Source organism: Scheffersomyces spartinae (genome assembly GCF_019049425.1).
Source record: "Scheffersomyces spartinae strain ARV_011 chromosome Unknown scaffold_13, whole genome shotgun sequence".
Taxonomy (NCBI): domain Eukaryota; kingdom Fungi; phylum Ascomycota; class Pichiomycetes; order Serinales; family Debaryomycetaceae; genus Lizanozyma; species Lizanozyma spartinae.
The window spans coordinates 237307-258188 of NW_025065060.1; the positions used below are offsets into that span (position 1 = coordinate 237307).

The 20882-nt window shown below is 40.4% G+C and overlaps 12 protein-coding genes across 12 annotated transcripts; 5 read left to right on the forward strand and 7 right to left on the reverse strand.

Annotated features, from left to right (window-relative positions):
• Nucleotides 1–265: 265 nt before the first annotated feature.
• NGR1 (uncharacterized protein) lies at nt 266–2122 on the forward strand (the record flags this gene model as incomplete). The annotated part of the gene is made up of 1 exon (XM_043191803.1): nt 266–2122. The coding sequence occupies one exon, from the start codon at nt 266–268 to the stop codon at nt 2120–2122; it is 1857 nt and encodes a 618-aa protein (XP_043048775.1).
• Nucleotides 2123–2266: 144 nt separating this feature from the next.
• HHT1 (Hht1p) lies at nt 2267–2677 on the reverse strand (the record flags this gene model as incomplete). Its single annotated transcript, XM_043191804.1, has 1 exon — nt 2267–2677. One exon carries the CDS (start codon nt 2675–2677, stop codon nt 2267–2269), a length of 411 nt encoding a protein of 136 aa, XP_043048776.1.
• An 891-nt stretch (nt 2678–3568) lies between these two features.
• On the reverse strand, nt 3569–4201 carry FESUR1 (Fesur1p; the record flags this gene model as incomplete). Its single annotated transcript, XM_043191805.1, has 1 exon — nt 3569–4201. One exon carries the CDS (start codon nt 4199–4201, stop codon nt 3569–3571), a length of 633 nt encoding a protein of 210 aa, XP_043048777.1.
• Nucleotides 4202–4692: 491 nt separating this feature from the next.
• Nucleotides 4693–5379, forward strand: KQ657_000992 (uncharacterized protein; the record flags this gene model as incomplete). The annotated part of the gene is made up of 1 exon (XM_043191806.1): nt 4693–5379. The coding sequence occupies one exon, from the start codon at nt 4693–4695 to the stop codon at nt 5377–5379; it is 687 nt and encodes a 228-aa protein (XP_043048778.1).
• Nucleotides 5380–5545: 166 nt separating this feature from the next.
• On the forward strand, nt 5546–5977 carry DIB1 (U4/U6-U5 snRNP complex subunit; the record flags this gene model as incomplete). Its single annotated transcript, XM_043191807.1, has 1 exon — nt 5546–5977. The coding sequence occupies one exon, from the start codon at nt 5546–5548 to the stop codon at nt 5975–5977; it is 432 nt and encodes a 143-aa protein (XP_043048779.1).
• Nucleotides 5978–5986: 9 nt separating this feature from the next.
• TFS1 (Tfs1p) lies at nt 5987–6619 on the reverse strand (the record flags this gene model as incomplete). Its single annotated transcript, XM_043191808.1, has 1 exon — nt 5987–6619. The coding sequence occupies one exon, from the start codon at nt 6617–6619 to the stop codon at nt 5987–5989; it is 633 nt and encodes a 210-aa protein (XP_043048780.1).
• A 413-nt stretch (nt 6620–7032) lies between these two features.
• Nucleotides 7033–8040, reverse strand: HAP5 (Hap5p; the record flags this gene model as incomplete). Its single annotated transcript, XM_043191809.1, has 1 exon — nt 7033–8040. One exon carries the CDS (start codon nt 8038–8040, stop codon nt 7033–7035), a length of 1008 nt encoding a protein of 335 aa, XP_043048781.1.
• Nucleotides 8041–9181: 1141 nt separating this feature from the next.
• Nucleotides 9182–11680, reverse strand: RIX7 (putative AAA family ATPase; the record flags this gene model as incomplete). Its single annotated transcript, XM_043191810.1, has 1 exon — nt 9182–11680. The coding sequence occupies one exon, from the start codon at nt 11678–11680 to the stop codon at nt 9182–9184; it is 2499 nt and encodes an 832-aa protein (XP_043048782.1).
• A 788-nt stretch (nt 11681–12468) lies between these two features.
• On the forward strand, nt 12469–12855 carry KQ657_000997 (lipid-binding protein; the record flags this gene model as incomplete). The annotated part of the gene is made up of 1 exon (XM_043191811.1): nt 12469–12855. One exon carries the CDS (start codon nt 12469–12471, stop codon nt 12853–12855), a length of 387 nt encoding a protein of 128 aa, XP_043048783.1.
• Nucleotides 12856–13162: 307 nt separating this feature from the next.
• ESF2 (RNA-binding ATPase activator) lies at nt 13163–14134 on the forward strand (the record flags this gene model as incomplete). The annotated part of the gene is made up of 1 exon (XM_043191812.1): nt 13163–14134. One exon carries the CDS (start codon nt 13163–13165, stop codon nt 14132–14134), a length of 972 nt encoding a protein of 323 aa, XP_043048784.1.
• A 16-nt stretch (nt 14135–14150) lies between these two features.
• Nucleotides 14151–15669, reverse strand: KQ657_000999 (uncharacterized protein; the record flags this gene model as incomplete). The annotated part of the gene is made up of 2 exons (XM_043191813.1): nt 14151–15336; nt 15662–15669. 2 exons carry the CDS (start codon nt 15667–15669, stop codon nt 14151–14153), a joined length of 1194 nt encoding a protein of 397 aa, XP_043048785.1.
• A 97-nt stretch (nt 15670–15766) lies between these two features.
• Nucleotides 15767–20737, reverse strand: KQ657_001000 (uncharacterized protein; the record flags this gene model as incomplete). The annotated part of the gene is made up of 1 exon (XM_043191814.1): nt 15767–20737. The coding sequence occupies one exon, from the start codon at nt 20735–20737 to the stop codon at nt 15767–15769; it is 4971 nt and encodes a 1656-aa protein (XP_043048786.1).
• Between the last annotated feature and the right edge of the window lie 145 nt (nt 20738–20882).

Below are 20882 nucleotides of genomic sequence, written 5' to 3' on the forward strand. Positions count from 1 at the left end.
TCGTCCCGACCTTGTTCATAATGCATCTGATGGTAATTTAACTCAGATATATACCTCCTCCAAGATGTACTCCAATTCCTCAGCTTCTGTGCTTGAAAACTCAATGGGGCCCTCCCATTCATATACCGATCTTTTAGATAAGAACAATAATAATAATACTAGTACTAATATGATTATTACTAAGAGTGATATTGAGAGTGTCAATAACAATAACGGCACAAGCAGTGGTGGAGCGTCACCTATACGAATTCAACAAGAAGGTCTCATGTCTGTATCAAACACAGCAAGTGAGCAGCATCAACAAGAACAAGAAATGTTGAGCAACTTTGCAATCCCTTCACCCCCAGTGTCTACACAGCAATCTATTGCAGCTGTTGCAGCCTTATCTTCTACTCATGCATTGCCATCCATTGAACCACCACGGACGTTATGGATGGGCGATCTTGATCCTTGGCTTGATGTAAGTGGAGTTCAAGATCTTTGGTGGAAAATTCTCCACCGGAAAGTCAATGTTAAATTGATCAAACCCAAATACTCCAATATCACAATGAATTTCAGTAGCTGCGCTTCAACCGATACTCAACAGCACTCAGGATATTGTTTTATTGAGTTTGAAACGTTTGAAGATGCTCAACGAGCTTTGGCACTAAATGGTCAATTGCTTCCAGATATTGCCATTCCTTCACAACAACATTTCCCAAATAACCCTGATAACCAAAAGAAGTACTTTAGGTTGAATTGGGCAAGCGGAGCCACGTTGAATGCTCCAATAATACAATCTCCTGAGTATTCACTATTTGTGGGAGATTTATCAGCTTCAACGACCGAAGCTCATTTGTTAGCATTTTTCCAAAAACATTATCCAAAATCCATTAAGACCGTCCGAGTTATGACTGACCCCACAACGGGGAAGTCTCGTTGTTTTGGGTTTGTTAGATTCACAAACGAAAATGAAAGACAACAAGCTTTGATTGAAATGAATGGCGTTTGGTTAGGGGGAAGACCCATAAGAGTCGCATTGGCCAGTCCCAGATATACCAATAATAATAATCATGATAATAATAATATAGGTGGTCCTTCTGATACTGGTATCAAAGGAGTTAATGGTCTTGCTATTCCTGAGCTTGTTATTCCCATCGGTGAGCCTTCAAATAATGATACTCAGCATCCATTGATAGCAGCAGGACTGCAGCAAGGCGGCCAAGTATCCGGTCCAAACCATGGCATGTTTCTGGGTCAACAACGTCACCCACGTCCGCTTCCTCCGCTGTCAACTAATGCTATGTATATGCAACCGTCGACATTTCAACCTCTAATGTCACATCAGCATGGTCCACAACCGCCAGGCGATGGCAGATCACAAGGTGCAATGGGTGTGAATATCACTAATAGTCAGTCGTCTGCTTTCACCGACCCAACTAACACCACGGTATTCATTGGAGGATTATCCAATGAAGCAAGCGAAGACACTTTATATAAATTGTTTGAACCATTTGGGATCATTCAACAGATTAAAATCCCACCAGGAAAGAGTTGTGGCTTTGTCAAGTACCAGACTAGAGAGGAAGCAGAATCTGCTATTTCTTCGATGCAAGGATTTGTCATTGGAGATAACAGAATTAGACTTAGTTGGGGAAGAATTAGTGTTCATAATCGTCGATTCCAAATGCATCAGCATAACCAACAACTACCGCCATCAAGCGAACTATTTCAATTCCATGGAAACAATTCCAATTCTTTTGGAACTCATACTCATCATACGGCTTCCAATATGTTCCCGTCTGAAGAACAGTTATCACCTTCTTCACAAGCTCGAACTTCCAATCCACTTTTTAGTGGTACTCACTACCACCATCACCAATCATCGTCATCTTCGTCGACTGAATACCCTTCGTCATTGTCTTCGCTGTACCAGACAACACCGGCACCTTCACTGAAGAGCAGTTCGTCATCGAACGATTATAGTGTGCGGGCACATGGAAGTTCCAATGCAAAGGCTTATTCGCATAATACCAGACAGGCACCTATTAGACCTCTAGAACACAGCCGAGCAAGCACAAGTACAAATGGCGGTGAAGCAGACTTCAGTTCTAGGTTTCTTGCCAATAACGATCTAGGTTAACTTAACTTCTACAAGGTAAACGTAAATAAGACATTGATTTAATAAAGGACCACAACCTGTGATAAATAGAAACAAACAGAGACGTAAATAACAAACAGATGTTTATAAGCTAACAAAGCTTACTAACAAAGTTTAAGTGGGCGCTTAAGACCTTTCACCTCTTAATCTTCTAGCTAATTGGATATCCTTCTTTTGGATGGTAACTCTCTTAGCGTGAATGGCACACAAGTTAGTATCTTCAAATAATGAAACCAAATAAGCTTCAACCGCTTCTTGTAAAGCACCAATAGCAGAAGATTGGAATCTTAAGTCAGATTTGAAATCTTGGGCAATTTCTCTAACCAATCTTTGGAAAGGTAACTTTCTAATTAACAACTCAGTAGACTTTTGGAACCTTCTGATTTCTCTCAAGGCAACAGTACCTGGCTTATATCTGTGAGGTTTCTTAACACCACCCGAGACGGGGGCTGATTTTCTGGCGGCCTTAGAGGCCAACTGCTTTCTGGGAGCCTTACCACCAGTAGACTTTCTGGCTGTTTGCTTGGTTCTAGCCATGGTAGTATATACAAATATATGGGTATAAATATATGTATGGAAATGTGTACTAATACAGTGAGAAAAAAGTGGTGACAAAAAATTGGTTTATCAAGGGGGATCCCTTGGGGTTTTTGAAGATCAACAGTGAGGGGGGCGAATTAGGACGTAAGGGGAGGGACGAAAAATGTAGTGGCAGATTAAGAACTTGAATCTAGACCGAAAACGGAATCATGTGAGTGTCTCGATGCCCCAATCGCGTCACATGACTTGCGTGATTCAATTTACTATGTACCAAAGGGCTACCTGTCGCACATCAAATAGGTTGAACTAATGGTGGGTTGGAAAAATTCAAATTTCAATATGACTATGTGAGATGTTGGTAAATGAGTTATGTGCGAAGGTCGTGTGCTGGGTAAAAAGTGTGGTGCGTATAATTTATGGTGTATGTCATAGTAGTAATTGTATGTAGATTGTAGTAGATATTGGCATGAACGTATGTATGTATGTATGTATGTATGCGTATATGTATGTATGTATGCGTATATGTATGTATGTATGTATGTATGTATGTATGTATGAACGTATGCATACATGTATTTATGTAAATAGTTTCGTACATAATTGTTCCCGAAGACTATTGTGCTAAAAGTGACTCGTTCTTCCAAAATACAACCACTGATCACCATAACCAACCATGATGGTTAGAATGTCATTCCTCTATCTTTATACATCAAAAGAGAATTCTTGTCGTTAGCGTTGCTACAGGTATATCACTCTAAAGCTCTATACGATGTATAATGTTATTTATGATAAGCTCCGTTACAGGTTAGAATGAAATAATATAACCTTAATGTTATATGAATACTTAAAATACATAAAACACACATGCATTATGTGCTACCTCTTCCCTTAATTTCTGTACCATAAACGAGTGACTCTGGTCTTCATCATCTTCTTTTGTAATTGGAAAATACCATACATTAAAGCTTCTGCTGTTGGAGGACATCCAGGAACATAAACATCCACAGGAACAACCCTATCACATCCTCTAACAACTGCATACGAATAATGATAATATCCACCACCATTAGCACATGAACCCATAGAAATAACCCATTTAGGTTCGGCCATTTGATCATAAACTTGTCTTAAAGCAGGTGCCATCTTATTAGTTAAAGTCCCAGCAACAATCATGATATCCGATTGTCTTGGAGAAGCTCTGAAAATAATCCCCAATCTATCTTGATCATATCTTGGGGTTGAAACGTGCATCATCTCAACAGCACAACATGCTAAACCAAAAGTAACTGGCCAAAACGATGACTTTCTGGCCCAATTGGCAATCATATCCAATGATGTTAACACATAATCGATAGGAGCAGACGCTGTCTTTTCACTAATTAATGGGAAATCTGTTTGTAACTTCTTGGGTGTTAAGTCTTTGGTAGAAACAAAACGGTTACCAAATGCAATTGGAACTCCATGGAAAGGAGTGGTTGAACGACTCAAATTTAAGAGTGATCTTCTGGCTAAAAAGTTCATTCTTATTTATATATATATGATTAGCCGTTAGCTTTGACTTTAGTTTAGTTTAATGATTACAGTAGTTTTTTTTTCCTCTCGTTGGTTAGGCAAAACCCAACTGTATAGAGGACCCGATCATCAGCAAAATTTTCGAGCCACTGATTGGACGCGACATTAGGACAAGATCGCATTATGTCGGAGAGACATAATAGTATGGGGTTTGGCCATGGATTATGCTATGGTTGTACACTGCTATACTGCTATACTGCTATACAGCTATACAGCTATGCACTGCTGTGCACTGCTATACACTGCTATACAGCTATGCACTGCTGTGCACTGCTATACACTGCTATACACTGCTATGCACTGTTGTGCACCGGTGCATACCTGTCTATAATACGTGTGCTTCTGTGGATGTCTCTTGTAATGTACTTGTTTCCATCACTCTTAACTGTGCGAACTCAACGCAAAGCACATATACCTGTTTATTGTAGACCCTACACACAATGGAACCCGAAACTGCAAAAGGTAAAAGAAGAGATACTCTTGTCCACACGCTACACAATGCAAAACACAAACAGTGTAAAGATGATGAACGGCAACTAATCAAAACCATCACCGTTCCATGTTCTAGAACGCTCAGTTGTCCACTGGAGAGATTGGCGCTTGAATCTGAACTTAGCCACAAATACAATCAATTGCAGCGTCAAAAGTTCTACTACAAATGGGGTGTCTGGAGTTCTGGCGACTTATCAAAACCTGATACGGTACTTGAGACTCCAAATGATTTCAAACAGCTTATGTGGGACTTGAAGAAGAACCTTTGGACAAGACTTACAGTGTTTCGACTGCCATTGATTCCATTAAGGAGACACTATTTGGGTGGCTCAACCTTGGAGTTCAAATACACAAACTACCATACAGCCATTGAAGCCTTTAAACTAGTGGCAGAAGCCATCTTGACTAATAAGATCTATGACATGCCTCAAGGATTCATAGGCATACTTGGAATCACCTTGAAACAACTGACTCCATCACTGTATTCTATAATAAGAATCTGGTGCACAGATTCTAAAAACGTTGCTTCTCTTGCAAAGTCCGTAGCACTTGGGCTCTCATGTTCACTTGAAAACGAGTGGGACGATTGCGTTCAAGTCAACAACCTCGACAATACCCAGCTCCGGTTGGTGTAGAGAAAGGTCCCGGCTGCTAGGCTCTACCCCTTAAGGGCGCTACCACAATACCGTCAAGTTTGTATCATGCTCATCACGAATTACATACCTTACCATGGCCCTGCTTGTTACTGCCACTATCTACACTGGGGTAGCATAACTGAGTAGCGCATCCCGGACTATCAACATGGGCTCCATTTTCCTTCCTAATTTGCGTACCGGCTGGCACGTTGACCAGGCAATTCTCCTGGAAGACGACCGGTTGGTCATTATAAGATTCGGGCGTGCATCCAATAGAGAATGTATGCTTATGGATGAATACCTCTTCCAAATAGCAGAGAAGGTGAAGAACTTTGCTGCCATCTACTTGTGTGATATTGATGATGTGCCTGATTTCAACCAGATGTATGAGCTCTACGACCCGTGTACGGTGATGTTCTTCTATCGGAATAAACATATGATGTGTGACTTTGGTACTGGGAATAACAATAAGTTGAACTTCCCTATCCATGATAAACAAGAACTAATAGATATCATAGAAACTATCTACAGAGGTGCAATAAAGGGTAAGGGGTTGGTGATTAGTCCCGTAGACTACAGTTCTGTGAGACGACAATAAATACCTAACCTACTGTTCCTCACTTTGGGCGAAGAAGAAGTTGACACTCAACAATTGCAGTTTACCTCCATGTTTTTGGATATAGTCCCGAACACCACTTGATGGTGTACCTGTTCCCCAGGTAGGTCTACCCAGAGGTACATCATATTTAGCCACTTCTGGGTCTTGTTTATAAAGCAAAAACACATATCTGTGTTTACCTGTCTTAGGTGGAGGTCCAGGCCCTTCATATTTCAAGATTTCCGTACTCTTGGAAACATCCAATACAGTACTGATGAATTCAACCTCATCAGGCTTTGCGTCTTCCGAGGGAACATTCAATGTCAAGTCACTAACAATCCAATGGGCATATTCTGACCATTTGTGATCTTTATTAGAGGGAGCATCTGGATCCGTCAATACCAAAAGGAACTTATCCTTATTGGAAACACTAAACTCCTTACTGGAGTTCAAGATGAATTGTATCTTTGGAATCTCCTGGGTGTTAGCCACCGTTAACGTATTACCCAATGAGACTTGAGATCCATTGGGGTATTCAATTGAAAGCAACCCTTGGGATTCGAACTCATCAACAACTTCAGGGACAATTCCGTGTTTCTTAACAGAATCGTTCAATGATTGGGTGATGGTTAATAAAGGCATTCTTGTACTTCTGGAGCTGGAAAGAGGAGCACGTGATAATTGTGTTGATCTGCTGGCAATTGATGATTTAATGAATTGTGGAGAACGTCTTAAAACATTCAACATAATCCAGTTGATAACAATAACTCAGTCAGTTAGGATTTTGATTTAGGTTAAGGTGGAAGGGAGGTGGAGACAAGACCGAGATCCACCCCCTTCAAATTGTATTTGTGGAGTGCAATTCCGAAGTTATTGTGTCAGTGCACGACATCGGATCGACTTTCCCAATTTGGAATGGATATAATGAAATATAGGTTGAATAATTATTAAAGCCTTAGTATATTTACATAGATAGAAGTAATAGTAGTAGTAGTAACAGTAGTAGTAGTAACAGTAGTAATAGTAACAGTAGCAATAGTAGTAACAGCATCATATTAATAGTCTCCTTCATAGTTTGTTCCAATAACCTGCGAATTAAACTCAGAACCTCCCATCTCGTGTCGATCTCCAGTCAATTGAGGTAGGTGTTGTAAAGCGGGAGGAGGTGGAAGCTGGGTCATTGTGACTGAAGAAGTGGAAGGTTGTGACAATACAGGCGGTATCCCACCTCCAACACCACCAAATTGGAGTGAAGGTTGTTGAACTTGATCTTGGTGTTGGTTTTGTCGGGGGTCATGCTGATGATGTTGTTGTTGAACCAACTGCAGATCCCGCTGCAGTTGTATGTGATCTTGTTGTTGTTGAAACATAAACCCATTTTGAGCCACACCACCATCATGATCCAAAGGTTGTTGTTGGTCATTGTAGTGACTCGGTCCAAACGCGTTGGAGGTGTTCCGAGTCAAAGGAAACGACTTCTTTGGCTTCTCAAGTTCCCGAGGTACAACGTCAATTAAAAAGTCAAACATGTCACTCTTAGTTAAAGCAGCAGCAATGTCGGATTTCTGAAGGGTCCGACGTTTATTCTCTTCCGCATGGATCCAAGCTCTCATGGTTAACTCCGTTATGAACACATCACATCCTTTGGCAAACAATATGGGGGCTTCAGCACTAATCATCTTCACTTGTTCATCAGTCTTCATCACCTTTTTAATTCTAGCAAGTGGTAATTGATGGTTCTTGAAATCATGATCGTCATTTTCAATCGAGTTGATGGTCTCTTGCCAATACTCTAACATCAACTCTTTATACTTCCCAATTAGGCCTTGCCCGACGTTTTGAAATGCTCCTCCAGGTTGTGGTTGTTGTTGAGCTGCTAATGCTGCGGCTTCTGCTGCTGCCAATTCGGCATCTTCATCGCCGTCGTCTACTTCGTCTTCTCCATTTCCTCCTACCATCATATCTCCGTCTTCCTCTTCCCCGAGCTCTTCACTGTTCTCGCCTCCGTCGTACCGTTCTTCTTCATTGTCTTCTTCAAGGTACCTGTGGTCGTACCCATGCATTTCTGTGAATTCGTCACTCCGTTGCATTCTGTATGTATGTATGTGTCTGTCTGTATATATGTGTGTCCGATTGTATGTCTATCTGTCTGTCTATCTGTCTGTCTGTCTGCTTGTATATCTACTTGTCCATGTGTCTGTCTGTGGTTACTCTACTAAATGTTAGAATCATCACGATACTTACCTTTAAAACACTCCAGTTGGTCGTGTCCCACCGCTTCCTAAATTTTTCCTTTTACCTGAACCGGCGTTCTACATGCAGGCACACAACTTTGGGTGCAAATAAGTATACACCAAGTAGTTGATCATTATATATTAATTGTGTTCAATACGGTTGATAATAAACAATATCAGAAAGGAATAGATAGAACAGACCTATCTAGCTGGCCCCGATTCATCAACAGTCTTTTTTTCCCGTTTTTTTATGAACATTTCAAGTGTATCACCCGAATAGGTTCACTGGTCTTAGTCTTAACGCTTAACAGTCACTACCGTCCACTAATGAACTCAAACAACTTTAGTATCCTCTTTGATAACCCAAGACTGTATCTGAATCAACGACTTAAAGTCAATGAGAGATTGACAGTTTCAGATATCGATACCCTTATTAATCTGTTGATCTACCGCCGATTGTTTCTTGGGTACCTTGTTATCCTCTTGAGTCAATACATCTTTGCCTTCCTATGTATTCCGTTGGACACAATAGATAACCGGCCCGCCATTGCTTCGTTATCGCCGATTTTACTGATGCTAGCGTTTGGTTTCCACTCCATGACTCTTCCTCAATGCACTGTTCTCATCCCCAACAAGGATACGCTTGCCATATTAATTGGAGCTTGTGTGTCTCAGACTTTGGGGTTGGTTCATACTGTGCTTGCTACCGTGGCTGTGTTCCGTACCACAACCCCAATGCTTCTGCACGATATTCTGGGTCAAAGAGATACCACGGTGTACCTCCTAGGAGTATGGATCCTTGATACCGTCTTGGGTGTTGGAGGAGTGGTGGTGATTATAACCATAACCATAATGGCTTCAAGGGGGATTCAAAGGGTGACTCTGTTGCGGAATAGACTTCAAGAACATTCAAACCTTACTGTCCAATCATCGTTACTATCTCACGAATTAGCCAATCAAAGCAGGTTCTTCATGCCATAGACAGCTCATTGTTGTTAGTGTCTTCCTCCTTATCCTTTAAAACTCCCCATCCCATACGCTTGTTCAATTTCTCATATTTGGCACGATCACGATCACTTACTGAGGGTCTGATGCTCTCCAAAGCCTGTTCAAAATCTTCATTGGTCACAAGAATGTCTTCATCAACTTCCTTTTCCTCCTCCTCAAAGAATCCAGAAGCATCCAATTGCTGAATCTGTTGACCTCGAAAGAACTTTTTCTTTAAGGCCAACACACTGGCTTCACGAACTAATGAAGATAAATCGGCACCCGAAAAGTTCCGACACTTTTCTGCATTGGCAATCTGTTCAAGATTAACATTGGTTGCAGTAGGAGTATGGTTTGCTCTCACTAATGTGTTCAAAATCTCATGTCTTTCCAGTGCCGTTGGAAGCTCTATATACAAAGTTTTGTCCAATCTACCTGGTCTCAACATCGCAGGGTCAATCATATCTGGTCTATTAGTTGCTCCAATCACAAAGACCCCTTTACGATCATTCAACCCATCCAATTCAGTCAATAAAGTATTGACTACTCTTGAACTGGATTCACTTAAGGAAGTATCTCTTCGGGGGACCAAGGCATCCAATTCATCGAAAAAGATTATACATGGAACAGAAGCTCTGGCTCTTTGGAAAACTTGCCTAACGGCTCTTTCTGATTCACCCACGTATTTGTTCAATAATTCTGGACCTTTAATGGAGATAAAATTGGCTCGTGATTCATTCGCAACGGCTTTTGCTAAAAGAGTCTTCCCACAACCTGGTGGACCCCACATCAAGACTCCAGATGGGGCACTGATACCAACTTTAAGATATAATTCAGGCTTCTTGATGGGTTGAACAATGCACATGTGAAGCTCCATTCTTATATGACTCAACGCACCAACATTTTGCCATGTAACATCGGGAACAGTTGCAAAACCCTCTCTTTTAGCTGTTGGTTGAATAGTGGGCAAGGCAGCAGAGAAATCTTCATATTTAATAGCCAATGGAGCCAATTGCTCCTCAGTTAAGGGGTTTGGATGCTTGATCAAAAATTTCTGAATGGTTGAAAGCTTTTCATGTTCAGATTTAGAGCTGAATCTTTCAACTGCACTTTCATCAGGAATTGGGACCAAATTCAATGCTTTGTCAATTTCCATTGAATCCAATTCTTCCTTTAACATTTCTTCTTGTTGTTCACTTAAACCTTCAAAGATTCTTTTAATTGCAGCAATGCCCGAAGCCGTTACCAAACTCTTTAAATCCGCTCCAACATAACCAGGAGTTAATTTGGCCAATTCCCGATAATTAAAATGATCACCATCTTGTAACCGTAAAGTCTTGGTCATAGTACGAAGAATAGAAACTCTTTGTTCTTCATTTGGAACACTAAGACAGATTTCTCTATCAAATCTACCGGCACGTCTTAATGCTTGATCTAAGGAATCAGGTCTATTAGTAGCACCAATTACAATCACGGGATTCCCACCTGTTTTCTCCAAAGTTAATTCATCCATTAAGGTCAATAATTGAGCCACGATTCTCCTTTCCATTTCTCTTTGAGCACCTCCATCTCTTTTCGGAGTAATGGCATCAATTTCATCCATGAATATAATACAGGGTGCCAATACTTTGGCTTCTTCAAAGATTTCTCTTAACTTCTTTTCGGACTCACCTGACATTCCAGAAACAACACTGGGGGCAGAGATATTAATGAATGGAACTTGCAATTCTCCGGCCAATGCATTGGCAATGGTGGTTTTCCCACAACCAGGTGGACCATATAAAAGGACTCCTCGTGGAGGGTCAACACCGGTGGCTTTATAGATTTCGGGATGCAATATAGGTAACCCAATCAATTCCATGAGTTGTGTGGTTACACTATCTAAACCACCTAAGGAAGATAGAGTAATAGATGGAGTTGAATGGTCAATTTTGGATTTGTGTTTCTTTGAGCTCAGTTTGGTTGATGTGGTACCGTCACCACTTCTTTTACGACTATCCTTGACTTCTTCACTATCAGTTTTAGAAGGCTCTGGAGTAGCAGTAGCAGTAGCAGTAACTGTTGTTGACGGTTTCCATTGCGAGACAACTGATTTGTTCAACTTATTCTCATCCTTAACATCCATCAAATTCGATTCATCGTCGTCTGATTCATCTTCTTCTCTGTCACTACGAATAATAAGTGGATGCTCATCTTCCTCATCTATTAAATCCCTTTGAGCCTTTCTAATCCACTCTTCCAACGACTTATTCTTCTTGCGTCTCATCTTGAGACACTTGCGATGAATATAACGCAAGACTTCAGTGTGATCCAAAGAAGTAGCAGATGCTCGGGCTTTGAAGGGATCATTATAGTCCTTCAATTCACCGTCTTCTCCAACGGTTACGGGAACATCTCCAGACACTTTTTCTTCCAAGAATTGTTTGACTAACTCGTAAATCTTGAACTCATCTTCTCCCACAATCGATCCAGGCCGAGCCATTGTGATTTCTCAGCCAGCGTTACTTAGAGCTTTTAGTTGGTTAGCAGTAACCTTTAGTGATGCTCATCGCTTTTCATGATACCCAAACGGTTTTGTGACATTGTAATTACGTAACATTGTAGTTAATCAATCACGTGACCTATACCAATTGCCCCAAGTCTGAGTTAAGCTTTCGGTCTTAATAACCGTTCTAATAATAGTTCTTTGAATTAATTCATAAGCTCAAAGGTTACCAATAACAATGCCATGATCAACGGAATTCAATCAGTTTATTTTCAGATTGTGACAAGTTTATTGACGGAAGGATATTTTTTCGTAGTCCACCGGAACACCGAATGGCACCGACTGGCAGCCAATTGGCTAGACCACAATATTACGCCACATAGAAGGGTTCAGAACAAATGGCACTTCAATAGCAACTTTAACTAGTTGTTGAATTGATGACACAGGGGTACGCAAAAGGAAATCGAAGGCGTAGTTCATGCATGATTGTTTAAAAGAACCTTTGTTGCAGGTTACTGACGTCAGTTAGTAAAACACACACAGCAACCAATACCCAAGTAGTTAAGTTATAGTCTATAAAAAATAGAAAGGAGTGGGGAACCGAGAATAGCAAAGATTAACCATCAGACATATGTACATACATGTGAACGGATTAGGAAAGTAGTTTTGTTGTCATAAGCACCAGCAAGTATAAATTGGGTGCAATTTCTCCTTTCCTTGAGCCGTCAGTTCAACTCTTTTCTATCATTACTAAACCACTACAACTCAATTAACACTTTATAAATATGTCTGACGCCGGAAGAAAGCCAATTAGCACCAAGTTGTCTGAGTCTTTGACTCCTGACTCCCAAAAGACAACCACTGAAAAGGTCAAGGAATCCGTCACGGGCCAAGCTGACAAGTTTGCTGCTGCAGTTCAACCACAACAAGAAAAGTCCTTTGCGCAAACAGTTTCTGACGATGTTCAAAGAGGCCACGACCAAGGTAAGGAAGCTGCCACTCCTCAAAAGCCTTTAACTGAAACCATCGGCGAATACGTTGAAGCTGGTAAGGAAGTAATTGCCGAAGCAGCTGCTTACGTTACTGGTGCTACCACTGGTGCTGCTGAAGGTGCCAAACAAGGAGCTGACGCCACTAAGACATCACCATATGTTGATGACACCAGGAAGTAAGTCAATCATAGTTTATAGCATAGTAATAAACGGGAATCACCTATCACACAATGTATGGACACACGTAGAATATACACTATTTGATTTACATACACGACTAGTCACAGTACAGAGTTGACCTGTCATGTTCAATTATTGTGCTAATAGACAAGACAAGGACGTAAGTATATTTTGCAGTCGTTTTGACCCTTATATATAAGCTATATCCTGCATATAAGTATCATTATGGCTCATCTCAGGACTCGAACTCAGTACATAATAAGAAGCTTACGAAGAACATATTGCAACGTAAACGTATTACCAAGAGATGTCGGAGTCAGAGTCAGGATCAGAGATATCAGACAAGGGAGCAGAATCCAGGGTTATTCTGAATGAGAGTGATTTTGAATCAGACTCTGAAGATGATCAAAAGGTGTTCAATGTACGGAAGAAGACCAGCATAAGACGGGAAGAAGCAGACAGTGAGGAAGAGGCAGACAGTGGTGAAGAAGCAGACAGTGGTGAAAAAGCAGACAGTGATGAAGAAGCAGACAGTGATAAAGAGGAACTCTACGATGAACAAGAAGACGCAGACAGGGAAGAAGCAAAAGCCGAAACAACAAGCAAATCAAAGAAATTATCACCTGAAAAGTTGAAGAAGGAACAGAAGAGAATTAAGAAAACCGGTGTATGCTATTTGGCATCGATACCTCCATTTATGAAGCCTGCTAAAGTACGTTCTATATGCTCATATTTCGGACGAGTTGACCGACTCTTCTTAACTCCAGAAAGTCAAACCACTTACAAACGAAGAGTGAAATACGGTGGGAATAAGAAGAAAAACTTCACTGAAGGCTGGATAGAGTTTGTGAATAAGAAAGATGCTAAACTATGTGCTACCACGCTTAATGGTAAGCCATTCCCCGGTAAGAAGGGGAGTAGATTCTATGGAGATCTTGTTAATATCAAGTACTTGAAGAATTATAAATGGTCGGACTTGACGCAACAAATTGCTACGGCCAACGAAGCCCGTGAAGCCAAGTTAACTCTTGAGCTATCCCACCAAAAGAAGTTGAACTCCAATTATGTTCAAAACGTTGAAAAGTCTAAAACCATCAAACACATCCAACAGAAGCGCAAGGCTAAGGACTCCAATGCAAATAACGACGAAGACTCGGAGATAAGAAGAGTGTTCAAGCAAAGAAGAGTCACCAGCACAAGAGCTGATGCCAAACAAGAATTGAAGGTTAAAGCACAGCCATCAGAAAAGTTAACTGGTGTGTTGTCCCATATATTTTAACGGTAGTACCAATACTTCATTGAGGCCGTCTTGTTTTCCGTCCACATATAGTGTTTTCGTGTTCAACATAGTATCTCATAAATTGTACTCGGACTTGCAAGTCCGCAGTTGTAGTTTTAAATATGGGTTGAGCCAAGTCCTTGAGTTCTTTATCTGAAAGCCCACTCTTGATGAGTGTTTCTAGTCGTGACCACCGTTCTTTTTCCCAATCTTTGATTGGATTGGACGCCTGGAGAGACGGAATATTGGTCTTGGATATCGGGGTCACTTGTGGTCTGGAAGAGGCAAGTATGTTCCTTAAGGGAGAACTCGTGGATGCGTTCTTCCTAACACTAGCCTCGGTTTCCCTAGAGATATCAAGTTTAGGTGAAGGGATCTTCGTTGTCCGCTCGGAACGTGTTTTTACTGAACTCATTGTTTTTAACTTCTCTAGAGTCTCAAGTGCAAAGTCTGCATCATCATCATCATCATCATCATCATCATCATCATCATCATCATCATCATCATCATCATCATCATCATCATCATCACCATCATCATCAAAGCCAACACCATCAGAGTCAACTTCATCATCATCACCATCATCATCAGAGCCAACACCATCAGAGTCAACTTCATCAACATCATCACCCTTTCCCACTATCGTCCCAGTAAGTACATCCTGAAACCGTGGCAGGGTATGAGCTAAACTCGGCTCACCTACTTCCGACTGATCACCTCTTCTTCGTATACCGTCATCCTTATGCTGAACGCTGCCAAACACTTCATCTAAAGTCCGGTCAATGCTTTGGATCATCGACTCTTTGGAGATGTTCTCATCTATGGGACCGTCTAGATCCCGTAGCCGAGGGAACGCCAGCGCCCGAGGCGGCACAAACGCGTCTTCATCACCACCATTAAATTGTGACTGCTCGTCTTCGTTGTCAGACGGCTCCATTTCAATGTCACCTCCCCTTGGTGTGTTCTTATGGTGTTCGGGTCTCTGGATCGGGGATCCCATACCCCTTAATATTTGTTCCGATGTTCCACGATAAGGACTGGAGATCTCAGGGCTGCGGTACACCCCTGGAGAAAGCTTATTATCATTGGATATCAACTTGATGTCTCGAATCAACCGACTGTCTTCCTTGTCGGCATCTTCTTGGAACGCTGTAGCCGACTTTGTAGCAATCTTAGTGTGAGAAGTATTAGCCACACGTCGCCTTTTACGATGCTCACCAAAACTCCATCCTATTGTTGTATCATCAAACTCTATATCCGAATCTTCAACCATTGGCATTAAGATAGACTAGAACTCGTATTCCAAGGAACAGTGTTTAGGTAAGTTATCTCGGGGTTTTTCTATACGCGTTATATAGAAGTTGGTTACACAAAAGCTAAGGGATATACGGTCAATGTGTCACTTGTCAAAATTTATATACTGACGTACATGCTGTGAGCAGAAAGCATTAAGATGCAATTATCCGTACTATTGGTAGTATCTTTGTCGGTATGGTATCATTTAATGCAGACACCGGCTGAATTGACGCAGACATTTTTAAAAGTACCAGTAACAATTACGATATCCCCAAATTTTCTGACACTTAAATACGACATCAACTACGAGCCGTTCCAAAGCGACATTGTGCTCCACTAGGCCTCGATATCACAGAGAATGTCGTCGCCATAAGCAATAAAGTCAACCTCAAATAAACCATACGTTCTTTCATAATGTATGAGACTGAGAGATTGGAAAAACGCTCTCAAACTGGTTATACTCGTAATTCTTTTACACCCAGCCAATAAGGGTTTAATGGGATCCAGTGGTTGATCTATTGTAATGACTTGGTCTTTCAGAAATGCAAAATCAGTTTCTGCAGCAAGTCTATCGATAAATGCAATTTTGGGTGTATCCGATGTGATGTTAGTGATACTTGGATTTCCACCAGTGCAAGAAACAAATAACCATTCAAGAAGGTTAAATTCATCAAATTGGGACACAAGAAGCTGATCTAACAATTTGCAACCAGAAAGAATAAGTGCCAATTCATCTGTTGATATTCCAATCAATTCTTTAGGTGATTTCCCCAATATACTTTGAAATATGTTTAGTAATTGCTGACAAATGACTGTCCATCTGGATAACAAGTGCATTTCACTAAAACGTAAAGTTATAGCCCTTAAAAAGTTAATAATCTCCCTCCGGTATAATGAAGAACATTCTTCAGATAACACAGCTTCAACCATATCGAAGATTCCATTGAGACTACTCAAAAAATAATCTTTCGGCTTGATAAGAATCAAGTAAGTCATCCGTTTTAAGTTGTAAATCTTGTTGACATCTTCCGAGCTTTCATTCCAATTGAAAAGGTTAGTCGCAGCATTCGACGTGATGGTAAACTTGAGTTCAGAAAGCTTCAACTTTTCATTATCAACCCATATGGAAAGGATTGATTGCCAAATTTTATTACTGCTTTGATTGAAAAAGTCATGGTCTGAAAATGATGATACAATCACCGACTTCCATGCTTTATTAGGGTGATATTTCCCAATCAACTGTAATAGTTTAAGGGCATTTTCTGTCAATTCTTGTGATTTCTTATTATTATTCTTGGGAATAATAATATGTTGGATGGTACTTGAAATAAAGGTATTCACCTTATCAAGATCTTCCAAGATCGTATCAGCATGTCCTACTACCTGACTAAGGGCAGCAATGACTTCTTCTTGGGAGACATTATCAACCTCGGATTCTTCAGAAGCAAACTCACCACCTCCACCATTAACGGTATCCGAATTTCTAAATGACTTACTGTTGGCAATGACATTGAACACTTTAAGAAAGATATCGGCAAGTTCTTTCTTGTTCTTCTTCACTTCGGGATGGTTGCTGTCTGACAACTTCAATGAGATGGCCATAATGATTTTCAACATTTCTGGAAGAATAGCTCGATACATATTGGTATAGGAAAGAACATCCTTGAAGAATTGCACTGCAAAATTCCAAATCTGGGAGATGGTGTCACTATCAATAGACTCAATGTATTGGAGTAAAAAATTGGAGACATCCTTTGCAGAAATAGGAACGTTCATTGATGACATTCTTGGAGCATCTAAAGTTTGAGGATGGCATCTGGAGATAATGGAGTCAAAAATACAGGGCAATGATAATTGGGATCTTCCACCATCTAAAACACTTAAAAGCTTGATGTTGGTCTTCATGTTTAAATCAACAAGTATAAGACACTCTATGACTTCTTGTCTCTCCAAATCCATAAGCAGTTCCAACAACTTTCTTGCTCTAAACTTTAATCTGTGCGCCAAATCGACTACTGATTTTTGTCCATTTTCAGTTGCCACGGGCTTCGAGTCTGACCAACTCCAAATCTTGAAACACATTTTGATCGCATCATGGAACGATAAAAGAATCGAGAACAATTTATTCTGTTCCGATGTTCGTATAGCCGGAGACTCAATCAGAAACACACCTTGAATGACATTGCCAAAAAAACTATCGTTTTGTGAGTTGCTGTTGCCTCTAATGCCGACACCAGCACCACCAATTCCACTATTTCCATCTTTCATATTGGATGAGATCAAATAGCTGTGACTTATGGAAAGCAAGTCATTCACACCGGAAAGAAGCATATTGATAGACATATCCGCGTCCGTTAAGGCATCAAAAGATTCAAATTTGATGATCTTGTTGAAATAACTTTCAATCTTCTTTATCAACGCATCATTGAGAGGAAAGATCACACTGAAAACAGATTCGTTAAATAAATATAATGACCGAGTGAGCAACGAAACCCATCTTTCCATCAAGACTCCGCTTCTGGTGTTCTCAATACCTTGGATAATAAACTGCACTAACAAAGGATCTTTTTGTTCGTCTTCAACATGGAGTAAGTTGAGATTAATGTTCAATTCTTCTGCCAACGTAAGGAAATGGAATATACATTCCAAGTACTTTGTTTCAATAAGTTCTACCTCGTATCCGTAGCTGATATCAAGATGAATATAATAAGAACATGCTTTCATTAAAGTGTGGAAACGAGCATGGAAATCCTTTTCAGATCCAATAATTAACGATTGGTACAACTCCAACGCAACAGTGGTACAGTTCAAGTAGTCTCCAATCAACTCGTCATTAGTCACCACTTGCTCCGATAAGGTTAATTGTAAGTACTTCTCAAGTACACTGTAGATGAAAGATTTGTAGGTGGAATTACTCCAGTTATTATCATTGAATAACTTCATCTTGTTAGTGCTGTCCATGACCACCAATTCGTTGCTGAGAGCCTCCTTAATCTGTCTTTTGTTGCAATTCATGACGTTCAAGATAGTCTTTAGATAGTATCTAAATTGACCAAGATCATCAAACTCAGATACGCAAGTCACTGTTGGCTGGAGAAACTCAAAATCTAAAAGCGGGTTGGTGATAAGCTTTATCAACCTGCTTACCGAGCCATTCTTTATCACATTGGAAACAAAGTCAACAACGGTCAAATATTCTTGATCTTCAACATCATAAAGACTATCAAGCAAAAGCTGCAAGGGTCTCACCAAAATGGATTCACCTTCTGCCAAAGCTGTGGAATGTTTCCAAAGAGCTGTGAAGGCCCTAACTCTTTGGTACTTCAAACTATTGCGTAACATGTTCAAGATTCCAGCTTCGATTTTATCTGCTGCAAAAGTCAATTCCAAATCAAAAATGGCCTTAACAGCTTCGACTTGAAAGTTGATTGCGGAATGGGAAGTTAAAGCTGTCCAAAGATTGGTTAAGATAATTCTTAGTAGTTTCTCTAACTGAAGGACCTCCATATGTTTAGAATAATGGTTAAGTATCTTGCATAATGAGAATGCTAATAGAAGGTTGGATCTCTTTTCAGCCTCTGACATCGTTGTAACCGATGTTACTGGTGATTCAAGCATTATTGATATCAAACTTGCAGCCTTCGCTTTCCCTGGTGGTGCGATGTATAAGAATTCAGAATAAAAACTGAACAATTCCAAGTTGCTGTTCCCAGCAACAATTTGGTTCCCTATTAATTTTTGAAATGCTTGAGTTGATAAATAAATAGCCTTTTCAATTGAAATTGGCATATTTATTTCACTATCATCTAAGTTTGAAGCTGAATCCTCAAAGTATTTATGAATCTGTGGAATTAAATCAGCACCAGCATCATCATCATCAAAAACATCTGTGGTCAGTTCAACAGTAATAAATGCATCTCTGGGTATTGCTTGAAGAAATAACTTCAATAATGCAACCCAAGATCCATTTATAATTGGATCATGAACCAAAAAGACGTAAAATATAAGGGGAGCAAATGTTCGTCCACAATCTTGATCATTACAATCAAAGGTTCTTAAAATAAACTCTCCAAATTCTAATTGACCATTTAAAACAGTATCCAAAAGAATTTTCCATACTAGTTTGAGTTCAACACCTTCCATGAACGTTCTAGCCAATAACACAATGGTATCCTTTTCACGCTGTTGATAGCAAAACTCCAAGATCGGCAACACAAGTTTTGGCGCTATTGCTTGGTTAATTTCCCATTTATCGATTATTAAAGCATAACATATCTTCAAGTAGTCTTCAGATTTTGATAATGATGATGACGCCTCCAATTGGTCTAAGATTCCTTCCACCAACAAGTCCAACCCGTAGGTTTCAAAATAGTTCTTCTTGGAGTCTGGTCCCAATAACCAGCTCCATATTCTTCTATTTAAACTCATATCTTTCTTCAAAGTCACTTCACAACAGGCAGTCATGAGCTTTTTTTTGTCTGATTTCAAGATCATCTTGTTGATGACCAGACTGTCCAAGGACAATCTGCTCAATAGAAGATCGAAATAGCCTCTAATGATAATAATGTCGCTCACTGTGGTGTATTTAGTAGAGACATCCAACGCAGCCGTTAACGCTCGGACCAAAAGTCCGGACTCCGGAGTCAAGCATGCACGCGCTTCTTCCGTATACATCTTATCTCCATCTGGTGATGTTTGGATACTATTGAATAAGGGCAACCGTCTATTGCACCAATATAAGGCACCCAATCGTCTCTCTGGATTGCTAATGATACACAAGAAGAACGAGTACCAAAATAAACTATCGTCCAGGAGTTTCCGCTTGAACTCGTCCACTAACCCAATGACATCATTAAACACTTCGGAGTTCTCGTCGTCCATTCCCGGCAACAAACTTAAGATCAACGGCTTAATAATGGCTCTCAATCGGTCTCTGGAAACGTCTTTGAGGATATGGTTGCGGTAAATGTCAAGCACAAGTGGCTTCACCTGAATAGAACAATACGATAGCACAGGAAGCAATCCTGCTAGCCAAATAGACACGTCACAATCCAATGTTTCTATGGTCAAACTATTGAAGATCTGTTGGTATATGCTGAGAGTCTTTTGGTGGACTCCATTAGGCAATTGGGACGATAAACATAGAGCTAACCGGTTGGCTACCTGGGACGACCTGGGGATCCATTTTACCGACTTAGGGGTTGTTCCAAGCAGTAAATTCTTTTGCAATCTCGATAAAAAGGCAATGTAATCTGCCCATTCTTCAAGGGTTTCAAATGATCCTAAAGCCCGGTCGACTTGCTGCATGTACCGTCTGTCTTTCGCGGAGAGCTGGTTCAGATCCCGTTCCCTTGATCCAAACACATTGAGAAACAGAAGTCCGCTTCCTGACCCTGACATTGTCTTGAAGGATAGTAGTCGTCTGTTGGTGGTTGTAGTTATTGAATCGTGT